Here is a 14,736-nt window from a genome sequence, read left to right as displayed (position 1 = left end):
TGTGCCACCCTGGAGCCCTGCCTTTGCTCCTAAAGGCCCCTTCTGCCTCCCCGCAGCCCCCTGCCCTCACCCCGCAGCCCCCGGTGTCACCCCGCAGCCCACGGACGCCGTCCCTGCCTGTTTTAGTCCGGGCCTGTCCCGCGGCCATGGCGGCGCTGTTCCCGCGCGCGGGCTCCCTCGTGCTGCGGCAGGGAGCCGCAGGCGGGCGGCGGGAGAGCGAGGGACGAGGGACGGGGAGGCGCGAAGGGCGGCGTGAGGGAGGAGTGAGGGACGGGACAGGGCCGGGGAGGGGTGAACGGCGGCGTGAGGGACGGGGCAGGGCCGGGGAGGCGCGAAGGGCGGCGTGAGGGACGGGACAGGGCCGGGGAGGCGCGAAGGGCGGCGTGAGGGACGGGGCAGGGCCGGGGAGGCGCGAAGGGAGGAGTGAGGGAGGAGTGAGGGACGGGACAGGGCCGGGGAGGCGCGAAGGGAGGAGTGAGGGAGGAGTGAGGGACGGGACAGGGCCGGGGAGGGGTGAACGGCGGAGTGAGGGACGGGGCAGGGCCGAGCCGGGCCGGGGAGGAGGGAGAGATGGCGCTGAGGAGAGGGGAAGGGCAGAGTGAGGGATGGCTGAGGAGTGAAGGGCAGAGGGAGGGACGGGGTTAGGGTTCGAGCTTGGAAGTTGGAGTAGTGGCGAAGGGTGAAAAGGGAAGGAAGGGAGGAAGGAAGGATTCCAGGAAGGAAGGAAGGATTCCAGGAAGGATTCCAGGAAGGAAGGACACCCCACTGCTGCACCTGGATGCCAACACTGCCCTTTTTCCATGGGAAACAACCCTTGGCCCCTCGGTGCCTCCAGCCACGTTCAGAGGTGGCATCTGGCACTCCCAGGGCAGACAGAGTCCAGGCTGCTGGCGGCTTTGGTCTGGGAGAAATCCTGCGCCGTTTTGGGATGCAAAATCCCACCTTCAGGCACAAGACACCCTGCTCTGTCTCCTCTTTTTGCCTGGGAAGGAAATAAAGGTTTTTCTCCCTTTAATGTCTCCTCGCAATGAGGGTTCTCCTGAATGGAGCTCTCAAGTCAACATATACAGCTTCGTCTTTCAGACCAGTGACAATTTAGTTGTCTTAGCAGTTTTAATAGCGAGGGTATGAAATTGGGGTGGCTTCCCTCAATTTCAATCCATTAAATGGTACTGTAATGTCTTCTCCATCCCTTTAAACCTTAATGTAATGGGAAATTGTGATTCCCTGCCAACTGAAACACCCAAAATCACGATAAAGGCACTTTTTCCTTCCACCAAAACTTTCAAAATCACAGGCGAACAGAGATCCTCTCCTGTGTAAGCAGTCACAGCTGGGACTCCAGGCTTTCCTTGGAATGGAAAAGAGCCATTCTTCTCCTCCCGGCATGGCTTGGAGGGATTTAGGGGAACTTGGGGTTGCTGGGATAGTTTCAGCTGCTCTGTGATTTCTTTGGGGAGTGTTGAAATGTCTCAGGGGCAGCTGAGAGGTGGCTGTCCCCGTGTTGTCCCCCTCCTGTCCATCCCCATCCTCAGGCGGGAGTTTCCCACGGTGCCCCGCGGCCGGACTACATCTCCCAGCGGCCCCCGCGGCCCCGCGCGCGCGCGGCGGGGCGGGGCCCCCCCGCCATCTTCGCGGCGGTCCCTGAGCGGCGCGAGCGGGGCGGGGGCGGGTCCGGCGGCTCTTAAAGGGGGCACGGCGCGGGGTGGGGCCCTCTCGGCGCGGGATGGAGCGCGGAGCGGCACCGGAGGTTCGCGGATGGCGGGGGGCGGGCGGAGAGGGCAGCGGGAGCGCGGTGGAGCCGCGGGCGTTCCCCGGCCCGCCCGCCTCCGTTCTCCTGCCGCCCCATCCGCTTTAAGGCCCGGCGGCGGGAACGGACGGACGGACGGGGGTGGGGGGGGGGGGGGAAACGGCGGGCAGGGGGCGCGGCTTAAACGGGGCGTGGCTAATATGGGCGGGGTCCTTGTGGGCGGGACCAAGGCCGTGGGAGGCGGGGCTTGGGGGGCAGTGTGGCTGCCTCCCCTCCCCCCACTTCTTGTGACCCCCCCCCCCTCCGTGTCCCCAGGCCACCCCCTGTGTCCCCCTCCCCAATAACACCACTGTGGAGCCTGGGGACCCCAATTCCTCCCGAGCCCCCCCATGATGCCGCGCCACCCCCGTGTCTCTCCCCACTGTGTCCCCTGCCACCCCCCAGCATGTCCCCGCATCCCCCCAAGTCCTCCGTGAGCCCCCAGGACTGCCCACCCACGCAGCGGGGCTGTGTCCGTGTCCCCTTCCCATCTGCGTCACCCCCAGACTCTCCTACGGAGCCGTGACCCCCCCAAATTCCCCACCTGGCCCCTGCAGACTCGGAGCAGCGCCGTGCCCCCCGCTGACGCCCCCGTGTGCCCCCAGCCCCGCGGGGGTCGCCCGCAGGCCCCGGAGTGCGTCCGGCGCCAGAAGCGCCGGGAGCTGGACGCGCGGCGCAGCAAGTGCCGCATCCGCATCGGGGGGCACCTGGAGCGCTGGTGCCGCCTCAAGGAGCAGCTCGGATTCGCCCTGCACTCCCAGCTGGCCCAGTTCCTCCTCGACAGGTCAATAGCGGGGCTCAGAACCCGTTAAAACCCACCCCTCATGGGAAAAAAAAAAATGCAGGTTTCTGCTTGCTCACCTCTTGTCTTCCCATGCAGGTACAGCTCTCATGGTTGCACCTGGAGCACAGGTAGGTGCTTCCCTCCCGAGTCCACATTGGCATCCAGAAGTTTGGGTCTGCTGGAAGTTCGTGGTGCAGAGGGAGGATTCCTCGTGGGTTGGGTGCTGGAGAAGCACCTGGAGCCGCTCGTGGGTTTGCTCATCCCCCCGAGCACTAGCCAAATCCTGCCTGTGCTCCCTGGTTTTGGCATCCCCAGCTCTTTTTTGGGAAGCTGTTTGCCAGCTGCTCTCAACTAGGAGACCCCTAAGAGCCTGAGGAAGGTGGAGAGGGCCTTGGTGTCCCACCTGTCCCCAAGATGCCATTTTGGAGCTGTTTTTCACAATTTGTTTGTTTTCCCAGGAGAGCTGGAGCGGCTCCAGCCGGCGGCACTGCAGCGCCTGGTTGTGCTGTCCCACGGCCACGGCCAGGAGTGCGGCTTTGTGCCCGACATCCAGCTGCCGGCACCAGGCAGCACGGCAGCCCCGCTGGTTTGGGAGTGCGTGGCGGGCCACCGCTTCTCGTGGGGCGGCTCCGGGGGTCCCAGCAGCCCCTCCTGCGACCCGCTGAAGGTGGCCCAGGGCTGCAGCCCCTCCGCGCGCCGGCACTCGCTCCGCAGGGCCGCGCTGGGCTCCGCCGAGGCAGGGGAGGAGGGAACGGCCAGGGCACCGCATGGCGAGGGGGAGATGGGACATGCTGGTGACACTGGTGGCACAGGTGAGCTCCTCCAGGTCACCTTTCTGCCCTCAAGTCCCCTTGGTTCCCCACCTTCAGTCCCTCTCCCAGTTCTAGGGTAGTTCCAGCTCCACCACCGTCCCAGTAGGATCAGACGCTGCCCCAACCCCAGACCTTTCCAACACCCCCATCCTTCCCAGCTCTCCACCCTCCTCACCTCTCCCAGCCCTTCCTCACCACCCTCCTGTCCTCTTCCAGCCCCCCAGGTGCCACTGGAACCGGGGCCTGTGGCGGCAGCTGGCGAGAGGTGAGTGGTGGCAGCCACAAGCGTCCCCTGCTGAGGCCAGCGCTGGCGTCTGGCCCCGTCTGTCCCTGCGTCCCCAACACGGCTGCCTGTGGCTGAGCCATCCCGGCTGAGCTGACCCAGGTCGTTGTCCAGCAGCGCCATCCCGGGGGACGACGCAGAGCCAGGAGCTGAGCCCCGAGAGGAAGAGGAGGAAGAGGAGGACGAGGACTTTGCCAAGGGGGACGACCTGGCCTACACCGACGACCTGCGTGACGAGAACTACCACCCCTCCCTGGACAGGTGGGAGAGCTGTGGGGGAGCCTGCAGGGACAGGGGCTGCGGGAGCCCCTCCGTGGTGCCCGCTGACCCCATCCCAGTCCAGACCAGCATTGCGCTGGGAGGGTTTCAGGCCTCGAGCCCCTGCCACGAGCAGAGCCTGCCCCGGCAGAGCGGGCAGGAGGTGGGAACAGAGTCCGTATGGTGTTAAAATAAGGTGTTTCTGGGGTCAAAGGAGAGGCATTTTCATCGTGGCTCACCTGGGGGAGGGTCCAGCTGGTGTCCAGCTCACGTCCTGCCCTGTGTAACCAAGTCCAATCCATGACCAACCCACGTCTAACTCATTTCCTACCACGTCCAACCCGTGTCTCACCCCATCACCCACCTGTGTCCGTGCCCTCGGCAGCGACTCGGAGCCACAGCGGCGCCAGAGCCAAGCCAAGGCTCGCAAGAAGCCGATCAAGGAGGAGCAGCCCCTGCTGGAGCCGCCCCTGCCCAGCTCTGGCCCCTTGGAGGAGAAGAGCGGACGCGTCAGGTGAGTCCCGGCGGCCACAGCGGGACGAGGGCACGGGGGGCAGAGTCATCCTCCAGGGAGTGCTGGTGACAATGGGCCAAGAGCTCTGTGTCCCCAAGGGGGGTTTCAGCGCTCCCCGTGACGCTGCAGACCGCAGGGCAGAGCTGTTTCTTGGTCTCATTGGGCCTTCAGTGAGCAAATGGGGGTCTGGCTCACGAGCATCGCTGCAGGGGCTTCACGAGCCCGGCGTCACCCACCCTGTCCCTTGTGGGGCCGGTGCAGGGAACGAGGAGAGGCAGCCAAAGCTGGGGCTGCCATGGAGGGGGATGAAGATCCTTGAACCAGACCCGTGGTGGGCACTGAAGCCTTCACCAGACTGGAGATGGACTAGCCCAAAATCCATCAATCCCACCACAATCTCCTGCGCTGATGGATCCACGGCTTCTCCAGCAGCTTTGCGGCCGAGCGTTTCCAGCTGTCCTTTCCGGGCACACAAAATTCAATGTTTTGTGCTAAAAAAGCCTAAATCAGCCCTCGGGGCTTCACTGGGGCTTTGCACAAGCGTCAAAGGGACCTTTGGCTGGGGCTTGGTCTGTGCGTGGCCTCAGATCCAGCACACCTGGACACCTCACCCGGATGGATTTTCTTACACTTTTGACACAAGAAGGGGGGTAAAATCCCCCTTTTCCCTGGAATCAGCCACAACTCCTCCGTCTGTCCCCCAGAAACAGGCTCAGTGCCAATGCCACCCCCAGCATTTCCCAGGTGAGTGCTGTGCTGCTCCCTCACAGCTTTGATTGATCCCTTGGTGGCTCCTTTCGGATGCTGAATGCTCTCCCCTCTCCCGGCAGCTCCGGAACCACCCCGGATGCGGCTGGAAGCGGGACCACCCTTCCTGGAGACCCAATCCCACTGAAGGTAACGTTGGAATTTCCTTTTCCCCTCTCTCTGCCATCGCTGGGCACGCAGATTCCAGGCTCCCAAATCCAACGTGAGGGTAGAAAAGTCTGCGTTCCTTCTGGGCCAAAAGTGAATTAAAAGTGAGGTTTTTCCTGGTGTTCTTTGGGTCCTGCCTGGTTTCTATCCCAAATCCCAAGGTCTAGCCCTCCAAACACACCCAAAGTTACACCTGTGGGCTGGTGGCTTTTCTGAGGCACCGGTGGGGCTCGCAGCTCTCTGCCCTGTCCCAAAGCCAAGCCTAAGCTTCAGGTCAGCCCTTTTTGGGCTGAGCTTGGTGACACAGATCATATTTTTAATCTTTTGGTAAATTTCCCCCTGCTCCTGTCACAGCAAGTTGAAAATGGGAGATAAAATCCTGGCTTTTGAGCAAAGCAGGACCTTCCAGCTGTCAAGGGGGTTCTCCTCTTCTCCCTTGCCCAGGTAAAGTCAACCCTGAGCTGATAAAACCTGTTTTCAAGAGATTTGGGACAAGCCCCAGGCTGAATCCATGCTTGAGCATTGGCATCTCTCGCCATCCCATTATTTCTCCTCCCCAAACCCCACTTTAATCCACTTTTAATGGATCTTTCCTTAATTCCAGGGTGACGGCCAGGAATAGTTGCTGTTTCCAGGGAGCTATGGATGAATTATAGATCAAACCAGGCTGGGAGCCAATTTCGGTGTCCTGGGACGCGTCCAAACCATGTGAAAAGGGTTTTGTAACAAGCAATAAAGAATTTGTTCTCATTTTAGTGCCTGAACGAGGTGTTTGTTCTAGCGTGTCCTGCTGTCCGTGGGGTGGAAATGGGAGAAATGCTGGTCCTGAGGATGATTTAGCGTGGGATTTCCTCGGGAATCTTGGCTCTGGGCCTGGGGACAGTGAGGGGACAACAGGGCCCGGCTCAAAATGGCTCTTTCCTATTGCAGTTGCCGTCGGCAGCCACGGGCGAGTGACAAGGACGTGGCTCAGATCGGCCCCAAGAGGATCAGGTACCTGGGAAAGAGGAGGGACGGGGCCAGGGAAGCTTCCAGGCATTCCCAGGAAGAGGAGGACGGGCAGGAGGCTCTGAAAGGGTTTCTTTGCTTCATTTTAGATTTCATGGGTGGGGAAAAAGGGGAAGGTGGGTGAGAAGGAAGGAGCTGGGGGCAGATCCGTATTCCAGAGCTTTTCCAACCTTCCTCCTGCTTCCTGATAATGATTTTTTCCCACGTTTTCTCCATCAGGAAGGCGGCAAAGCGTGAGATCCTCCTGTGCGACTTCGAAGGCTGTGGCAAAATCTTCTCCAACCGCCAGTACCTGAACGTGAGTGCCTGGAAAGACCAACCCTTTCTGGAGCGCTGGGGAGCCTGGGTGGGGTGTCCCAGAGCTGGAATTGGGAGCTGAGAGCTTTTTTTTCCCCCCGGCAGCACCACCAGAAGTACCAGCACGTGCACCAGAAAACCTTCACCTGCTCTGAGCCCACCTGTGGGAAATCCTTCAACTTCAAGAAGCACCTGAAGGAACACGAGAAGCTGCACAGTGGTGAGTGGGGCACTTCCACGGGAATCACATCTCCCCCCCTATGGATGTCCCTGGCCGTCCTCCTGCAGGAGTTACAACTCCCCTGCATGGATCGTGGCTCCTCTCACAGGGACAACACCTCCCTCATGGATCACACTTCCTGCGTGGACTCCACCTGCTGCCATGGGATTCACACCTCCTGCACCCCCTTCCCCACCCGTTCCCAAATTCCCATCCCTGGGAGCTGTCGCTGTTGCCCTTTGCTCCCAAAACCTCTCCCTTGTCATCTCCATTCCCATGCTGGGAAGTCTCCCTGCTCCCAAAGCACATCCCGAGGGCCCTGATGGTTTTTCCAGGCTGGATCAGCCCCGATCCCTTTTCTTTTGCTCCCAGACAAGCGGGATTACATCTGTGAGTTCTGCGCGCGCTCCTTCCGCACCAGCAGCAATTTGATCATCCACAGACGGATCCACACCGGGGAGAAGCCGCTCCAGTAAGTCCCAGTCCCATTTCCAACTTGCCAGTAAGTCGCAGTCTCATCCCTGCCCCTCCAGTAAATCCCAGTCCCATTCCAGCTCTGCTCAGCCTCGGAATCTCCTGCCACCCTTTTCAACCCAAAATCAGCTCCTCAGCACGTGGCCTCCAGCCAAAAGCTGGGCTGAGATTTCTCCCGAGGTTTCTGCCGTGGAGCTGGCTGTGTCCAGAGCCAGCAGCTCCAGGCTCAGCTCCAGGGCAGAGTTTAAGCAGGCACAGCTCAACGAGCTGGAACAGAACGAGGGACAGCTCCTGTCCAACCCATTCGTGCCAGGAGGGCGCTGGAGCTTCAACCCACGGCACATCCCAGCCCCGAGCACGGCAGGGCTCCCTGCGCCTCATCCCCGCGGGTTTTTCACTCCCCAGGTGCGAGATCTGTGGCTTCACCTGCCGCCAGAAAGCCTCCCTGAACTGGCACATGAGGAAACACGACGCCGACTCCTTCTACCAATTCCCGTGCGACGTCTGCGGGAAGAGGTTCGAAAAGCGGGACAACGTCACGGCCCACAAGAGCAAGAGCCACCCCAGGGCGCCCGGGGGACTCCCCCAGCCCGAGGGGCTCCCCCAGCCCGAGGGGCTCCAGCAGCAGCCAGAGCCCCCTGGGCCGATGGAGCCCCTGGAGCTGCTTGGGGCTGTCCTGGGGACTGGGGGGGACACGGGGAGGACCCCACTGGATTTTGGCGGGGGGGATGTTGGGCAGGATCCAGGCGTGCCCCAAGGCCAGGGGATGGGCGACGGGGGGTCCTAAGAGGGCTCGTCCCCCCGTTTGGGGACTGGAGCAAAAGCAGCTCCAGGTGCCAGAAATACCTGGGAGAGGCAAAACTGGGGGAAATCCCAGTTCTTCAGCCAAACCCTAGATGAAATCCCAAGTTTTCAGCCAAATCCCTGGGACAAATCCCATTTTTTTTTGCCAAATCCCAGCTTCCCTCGAGCCCAGCAGTATTGCCACAAGTGGATCCTCAATAAAGACTTATTTTGGGTAAAAGTGGGATTTGGTGTCAGATTTTTACGGAAAAAAATAGAAAAGTGATATTTGGGTGGTTTGGACTCAGAAAAATGGGTTGGAGAGGGGGTGGAGACACCAAACACCCAGGAATGGGGACCCAAACTGGGGTGAGAGGGAGCTCCCAATGAGTCTGTGCCCCCAAACTGGGACGGATGGGAGCACACATTGAGCTGTGCCCTGCAAATGGGATGAGAGGCAATGCCCAGTGGGGTGTGCCCCAAAACTGGGAGCTCCCGGTGCTTCCAACTTCTCCTTTAAACTTCATTCAATTTTCCCTTAAAAACTCTTGATTTAAACCAGAATTTGAACTTACAGGTACTTGGAAGCTCCAAGTTGGGACCATTTAGTGAATTGCAAGCACCCCAAACCCCCTCAGTGCTCTACCCCAGCAGGACAAAGGCATGTCTCTGTGTCCATTCCCTCCTGAGCAGGAGCAGCTTTTCCTCCTCTCCCAGCACCAAAAACCCACAAAATATCGGGTTTTAGGGTTTGTTTTTTTTTTTGCACAGCAACTTTTATTTCCCCACTAACAGTGACAGGGCAAAGGACAAGAACAGCAGCAGGGGGAAGGGCACAGGGGGAGCGGGCAAGCGCAAGATCACACCTGGAACACAGAACCCCCCCAGCCCCCCAGAACCCCCCAGCCCGGGCTTGGGGTGACCCCAAACATCCACATCCCCTTGCTGGGATCCTGGCACTCCAGGGGCTCAGAATTCAGGGAGTGAAGGGGAGATGGGGCGATGAGAAGGGGAATTGGGGGGGAGATGAGGAGGCAAAGAGGGACATCAGGGTGCGATGGGAGGGCCAGGAGGGAAATGGGGGGCAAAGGGGGAGATGGGGACACAAGGAGGGGGGACAATGGGGGGGGCAATAGAGGAGATAGGGGGATCACTCAGCGACAGCAGGACGGGCTTGGCCCTTTCCCCAGGGGGGTGGGATGGGATGAGACAGGACGGGATGGGTAAAGATGACTTGCAAGGCAACGGTGTCCAAACTGGGGGGGACAACACCCCTCCTCTCCACAAAGCATTTTAGGGGGGAGGGGGGACACAAAGCTTTGGCTACTATTCCAAGTAGGATGGGATCAGCTTTTCCCTGTTCCATGGGGCTCCAACTCCAAAGAAAAACACAAAATGAACTACAGGGGTGTTTAACCAGCAACAGGGAGGGGGTGCTCAAGTAGCCCCCCCTCACCAACCAACGCCCCTGAGGAAGATTTTGAGGGTAAAAAGACTCCAAACTTTGAACTGCAACAGGAAAAGAATCCCCCCTGAACAGCCAAGGGCAGGATTTGGGGCGTTTTGCCTGGAAGCAAAGGAAAACCTAAGGATGGCAGGGGAGAGGGGACACCACCAGTGAGCGGGGCGGGCTCAGTTGCAGAGGGACAGCGAGGAGCCCACATAAAAGAGCCAGAAAAACGGGAAGATCCTCTCGGAGAAGGCGGCAGTGAAGGTGAAGATGGGAGCCATGTTGTCAGCGTTGTAAAACGCCACCCACCCGCCCTCATAGTCCAGGTACACCCCGATCTTGCGTGGCCGCTCGCAGAGGGACAGCGGCGTCTCGGGAGAGGTGAACGCCTGGTACTGATCCCAATTTTTGCCCTTCCAGTTGAGCCCCACTGCCCAAATCCCCTCCTCGGGGGCGAAGTCGACCTTCTCCTTGCGGCGCACGGACTCGCGGGCGGCGCCCAGCACCCAGCTCTCCCCGTCTCCCACCTCCACCTCCCAGTAGTGGCGGCCGGCAGAGAAGCCCTCGGAGGCCAGGACGCAGAAGGCGTAGTCGAAGCGCTTGGGGTGAGCCGGCAGCTCCTGGGGGGCCCCGCGCAGCCGCACGCTCCGCTTGTCCTCCGACAGCACCAGGTAGGGGTTGGCCGTGTCGGGGTCCAGGGAGAGCTCACCTGGAGGGGAAATGGGAGGGGTTACCTGTGGCATCGGCAGGCTCGGCGCGGGGGCTGTGTCCCAAACCCAGCGGGGAGGACAGAGGTGAGTCGCGCGTGGAATCGTGATGGGATCGAGCCGTGGTTTGTGCCCCGAACCCAACAGGGACAACACGGATGAGTCACCTCTGGGATCACTATCCCACCTGTGTGGGGACTGATGGATTGTCTGTGCCCCAAACCAGAGGGGAAGGAGCCCACACAGAACCCAAGCCCAGCAATTCCAACCTTAACCCTTGGAAAAGGGAGGTTAAACCCCCCCATAACCCCCAATCCCAGCAAATTCCTGCATTATCTCTTGGAAAAGGGAGGCCACAGCCCCAAATCCCAGCCAATTCCATGCAAACCCCTGGAGAAGAGAGGTCTTATCCCAATCCTGATGACCTCACCTGTGTCATTCTCCAGCTCAAAGCGCAGGTTTTCTGTGGGAAGAGAAGGAAGGAATTGAGTCCCCAGAACTGCCCAAGCCATGGGAATGATCCCTACTCCACACTTCCACACTCAAATCCCAGGGAATTTGAACCAATGCTCAAACAACCCAGAGCTCTCCCAGCCAGCCCAGGGGGGGAATTAGAGCCCAGCTCCATCCCAGCTCTGATTTTGGTGGACTTCCATGAGGGATCCTGGCGGGAAGCAGTGTTTATTTCCAGGAAGGCTCTGATCATCAGGCTCACCTTTGAATTCCAGCAGCACTTCCTTGAGCACTGCGCTCTTCTGGGAAAAACTCTTCAGCTTCTTCTCCAGCTCGGAAAAGCCCGGCTCAGGCTTGAGGAACATCCAGCTCTCCAGGCTGCGGAGACATGGGAGTCAGGGACCCGAAATGCAGGAATTCCCCCTGGGAAGGGTCAAAATTCCAGCTCCAGCTCCAGCTCAGAGCCTCCAGGTTCACCCAGTTCACTCACCTGCTGCCAGCCGGGACGACACCCTGGAAGGGGAAGAAAACCCAAGGAATTTGTTAGGATCAGCATCTCTCCTATCTCAGAGACCTCAAAATCCTCCCCAGAAACTGGGAGGATCCCATGAAGGGACTTTTGTCCCCATAAAGATATTTTTGTATCTCTAAATGGAATTTCTTCCCCTATTAATAGAATGTTTTCCCCAATAAGTTTATTTCCCCAATAAATAAATAAATAAGTATTTTGACCCATAAACGGAAATTCTTGCCTACATTAATGGAACTTTTTTCCCCTTTTTTTTCACCCCATAAACAGGACTTTTTTGTCCCCATGAACAGAATTTCCATCCCCATAAATAGGTTTTGTCCCTCTTAATTAGAGCAAAAAGTATTTTTGCCCAATACAAGGGATTTCTGTGTCCACAAACGGGAATTGTTTTCCATGGAGACACACAACAGAGTCCCACCTCGCCAGGCGTGCTCCCTGTCCCGCTGTCCCCGCCCTGCTCTGCCAGGAGCTTGTCCAGCTGGGCAATGTCCTCAGCCAGCCGGGCCACGCTCTCGTCCCTGCGGCGCCCAATGTCCCGCTCCAGCTCCTCCAGCCGGGAGAGCAGGAGCTGCTCCTTCTCCTCCAGGAACGCCCGCAGCTCCTTGCACTCAGCCACGATCTTCTGCCTCTCCACCTCCGTCTGCTTCTGCAATCCCACGGCAAAACCCCCGTGAGCGCCGACCCCCGCGGCCCCCGAGGCAGAGAATGCCCGGGGGCTGGGAGTCCCACGGGGCGGGGGAACCCCCCCAGGTGGGACCAAATTCCCACAGCCAGGAAAGCCCCAAATGAGCCTGGAGCTCCTGGATGGGGGCTCCCAGCACTCACCAGCAGCTCCTCGCTCTGCCGCTCCCGCTCAGCCTTGGCCTCCTCGCGCCCTTTCCTCAGGGAGCTCAGGTGCTCCTGGGGCACCTCCTGAAAGCACAACAACACATCCCTTGGGAATTCTCCCCGTGGCTCACCGGGGGGAAGGGCTGCTGCTGCCAAAATGGCCAAATTCACCCAGCCTGGGTTTTTTTTTTTTTTTTGGAGCTGGAACCAGCAGCTGCCCTGCTCCCCTCGACGCTGACCTCGGGCTGTGCCAAAAACACCCAAATGCACCCCAATCAGCCCAAAAACTGAAACAAAAAAAAGTCATTTAATTTTATCTGCCTGCGAGGAAACAAATGCCCTGGTCCCACCCCCATCCTCCTCCCAGGATTACCTCCCACATTCCCCCTCCTCAAGGTGCCCCAAAATTGGGTTGGACCCCCCCCCAAGAGGAGGAACTGCTGCCTTGGAACTGCTCATTTAAATATTAATTAATTAAACTCATCCCTATTTAAGTAGTTTGACCTCCACAGAGGGCAGAGAAGCCCCAGCAATACCCTGCAAACAGCAGCTAGCCCCGAGGGCAAATTAATCTACTTATTTTATAGCTAAAATCCTAAATGCAAGGATTGTGACTGTTAAGAGACAGAAGTTGCTGCCTTTGGAATTCATCCATGAGATTAAAACAAGTATCATGAAAAAAAAAAAAAAGAGAGAGAGAAGGGAGGATCTCAGCAGCAACCGATTATCATAAAAATAGGTTAACGAGGAGGAGAAAAATCCCAAGGGAGCAACAACCTGGATCTACCTAAGGACATTTGTGTACTGAAAAAAAGTGCAAAATTCCAGATTTGGGGCAGGGGGGACAGCCCCAGCGTCCCCGGAAGAGCAACCACGGCAGTTCCGGGACAAAATCCCCTCCAAAAGTCTTTAATAACCACAATAATTAAGATGTGGCGGTTAATGGTCCCACAATCCCCCTCCCCGATCCCTCGGGATCGCGCGGGTGCCACCCTCCTCCCGCTGCCGCTGCGCAGCGACATCGGCTCCGTCCGGCATCTTGGATCCCTCCGGATCCGCCGCTCCCGGCCTGGAATTCCGAGGCCTGGCCACCCGCGCTCCCACAGCTGCAAACCAACCCCCGCCGCGATCGCGACTAGCCCCATATCGCGACACGGGGGAGCCCCAGCGCCGCCGGGGGGGCGCCGTTTTCGCTCTGCGTCACTCGCAGGGATGGCGGGGGGGGGACAGGCGGCTCTGGGGGAGCCCTGCGCCACTTCCAGCCCCGGAGGGATTAAATAACGCCCTGCTCCTGGCCGCTGCCAGGCTCCGGCTCGTCCTGCCCCGCCTGCGTTCCGGGGGGGGCTGGTGGGATTCTGCACCATCACCCCCGAACTGAGGGGCTCCCCTTTCCCAGTATTGTCCCAGTTCCACCCAGCTGGATCTCCCAACACGCGCCGCTTGCCGCACCCCAGCCCGGGCTGTCCGTGTTTTGGGGGGGCTCGGGCTCTTCTGAGCCCCCAGTTCTGGAAGGGGCGCCCAGCTGGGGAGGGGATCCCCCGTGGGCCCTTCCTGCACCCCACACCTGGGGGGCACTGGGGGCTCATTTCTGTCCTCCCCGTGAAACTGGGGGGGTCCCACTGCACCCAAAGCAGGAGAAGGAGGGAGTCCCTGGGGTCGGGGGGACCCTGGGGCACCCCCACGCCGTGAGATCCCCTTGGGGCGATCTCCTCCCCGCTTACTGCATCCCCCATTTCTTAGGGGGGGGGGTCCTGCACCCCAAAGAAGACCGCGCAGGGGTCTCGGCTGGACCTCCCTGCCCCCCCCAACACCCCGAGGGGGGTTCGCAGCGCCCCCCTTCTCCGGGGAAGGGGTCCCGATTCCTCTCCTCCCTCCGAGCCGTGCTGGGGCGGGGGGCTCCCGGCACTGACCTCCGCGGCGTGGGCCGCCTCCTCGGCGGGCAGCACGGTGTGGGCGCGGTGCTCGCGGGACAGGTGACACACGACACACACGGCCCGCCGGTCCTGCACGCAGTAGAGCCGCAGCGGCTCCCCGTGGCGCGGGCAGCGCGGCGGCCCCGGCGGGCCGGACGGGGCGGCCGCGGGCAGCGGCGGGGCGGGGGCGGGCGGCCCCGGCGGCGGCTCGGCGGGGCCCGGCGGCAGCCCCAGCTGGCGGACGATGTGCACGATGTTGCCGAGGGAGCGGTTGGGGCGGAAGAGGCGCTGCGGCACCGGCTCGCGGCACTGCGGGCAGCAGAGGCGCCGCGCCGAGTCCTCCCAGCACTGGGTCACGCAGGCGCGGCAGAAGTTGTGCCCGCACTCGGCCACCAGCACCGGGTCGTTGAAGTATTCCAGGCACACGGGGCACGTCAGCTCGTCCTGCAGGCTCCGCGCGGCGCTGCAGGGCGCGGGCGGCGCGGCGGGCGGCGCGGGCGGCGCCTCCATGGCGGCCGCGGTGCCGGTGGCGGCCCTGGCGCCGGTGGCGGCCCCGGTCGCGGCGCCGCTGGCGGTCCCGGTCGTGGCGCCGGTGGCGAGAGCGAGCCCCCGAACTCCGCGCGTCCCCTCAGCACGGCTCCGCCGCCCGACTGGCGGCCGCGAGGCGGGGGTGCGCCTGCGCACCAGGGGAAATAGGCGTGGTTTGCGCCGCCTGT

At 60.8% G+C, this 14,736-nt stretch overlaps 2 protein-coding genes across 4 annotated transcripts; one reads left to right on the top strand and one right to left on the bottom strand.

Annotated features, from left to right (window-relative positions):
* The first annotated feature begins 1,513 nt into the window (after positions 1–1,513).
* On the top strand, positions 1,514–8,742 carry LOC119696589 (zinc finger protein 692-like). 3 transcript variants are annotated; one of them, XM_038126356.1, is made up of 12 exons: positions 1,514–1,750; positions 2,395–2,573; positions 2,670–2,701; positions 3,032–3,385; positions 3,602–3,650; positions 3,783–3,929; positions 4,312–4,440; positions 6,286–6,348; positions 6,583–6,661; positions 6,766–6,880; positions 7,253–7,352; positions 7,760–8,742. In XM_038126356.1, exons 1-12 carry the CDS (start codon positions 1,727–1,729, stop codon positions 8,139–8,141), a joined length of 1,653 nt encoding a protein of 550 aa, XP_037982284.1. In that variant the 5' UTR covers positions 1,514–1,726; the 3' UTR covers positions 8,142–8,742. The 3 variants fall into 3 exon arrangements, with proteins under 3 accessions (XP_037982284.1, XP_037982282.1, XP_037982283.1); XM_038126354.1 differs by having other exon boundaries at positions 2,347–2,573; XM_038126355.1 differs by having other exon boundaries at positions 1,522–1,750; positions 2,347–2,573; positions 3,786–3,929.
* Positions 8,743–8,891: 149 nt separating this feature from the next.
* LOC119696591 (E3 ubiquitin-protein ligase TRIM7-like) lies at positions 8,892–14,694 on the bottom strand. Its single transcript, XM_038126359.1, has 7 exons — positions 14,018–14,694; positions 12,105–12,191; positions 11,698–11,925; positions 11,238–11,260; positions 11,010–11,125; positions 10,725–10,757; positions 8,892–10,296 (listed from the first exon to the last, which is right to left on the bottom strand). Exons 1-7 carry the CDS (start codon positions 14,528–14,530, stop codon positions 9,770–9,772), a joined length of 1,527 nt encoding a protein of 508 aa, XP_037982287.1. The 5' UTR covers positions 14,531–14,694; the 3' UTR covers positions 8,892–9,769.
* Between the last annotated feature and the right edge of the window lie 42 nt (positions 14,695–14,736).

Source organism: Motacilla alba, unplaced genomic scaffold, assembly GCF_015832195.1.
Source record: "Motacilla alba alba isolate MOTALB_02 unplaced genomic scaffold, Motacilla_alba_V1.0_pri HiC_scaffold_34, whole genome shotgun sequence".
NCBI lineage: Eukaryota > Metazoa > Chordata > Aves > Passeriformes > Motacillidae > Motacilla > Motacilla alba.
The sequence above is the reverse complement of the archived record's forward strand: the minus strand, read 5'-3'. Positions and strand labels throughout refer to the sequence as shown.

What these genes read in the sequence shown, in the direction of transcription:
- LOC119696589 (XM_038126354.1), top strand. Translation starts at nt 1,727, where the DNA reads ATGGAGCGCGGAGCGGCACCGGAG. An exon ending in GCCCAGTTCCTCCTCGACAG is followed by an intron (nt 2,574 to 2,669) that starts GTCAATAGCGGG and finishes CTTCCCATGCAG; the next exon opens with GTACAGCTCTCATGGTTGCA. An exon ending in GTGGCGGCAGCTGGCGAGAG is followed by an intron (nt 3,651 to 3,782) that starts GTGAGTGGTGGC and finishes GTCGTTGTCCAG; the next exon opens with CAGCGCCATCCCGGGGGACG.
- LOC119696591 (XM_038126359.1), bottom strand. Translation starts at nt 14,530, where the DNA reads ATGGAGGCGCCGCCCGCGCCGCCCGCCGCGCCGCCCGCGCCCTGCAGC. An exon ending in AGGCGGCCCACGCCGCGGAG is followed by an intron (nt 12,192 to 14,017) that starts GTCAGTGCCGGG and finishes TTGTGCTTTCAG; the next exon opens with GAGGTGCCCCAGGAGCACCT. An exon ending in GTCGTCCCGGCTGGCAGCAG is followed by an intron (nt 11,126 to 11,237) that starts GTGAGTGAACTG and finishes ATGTCTCCGCAG; the next exon opens with CCTGGAGAGCTGGATGTTCC.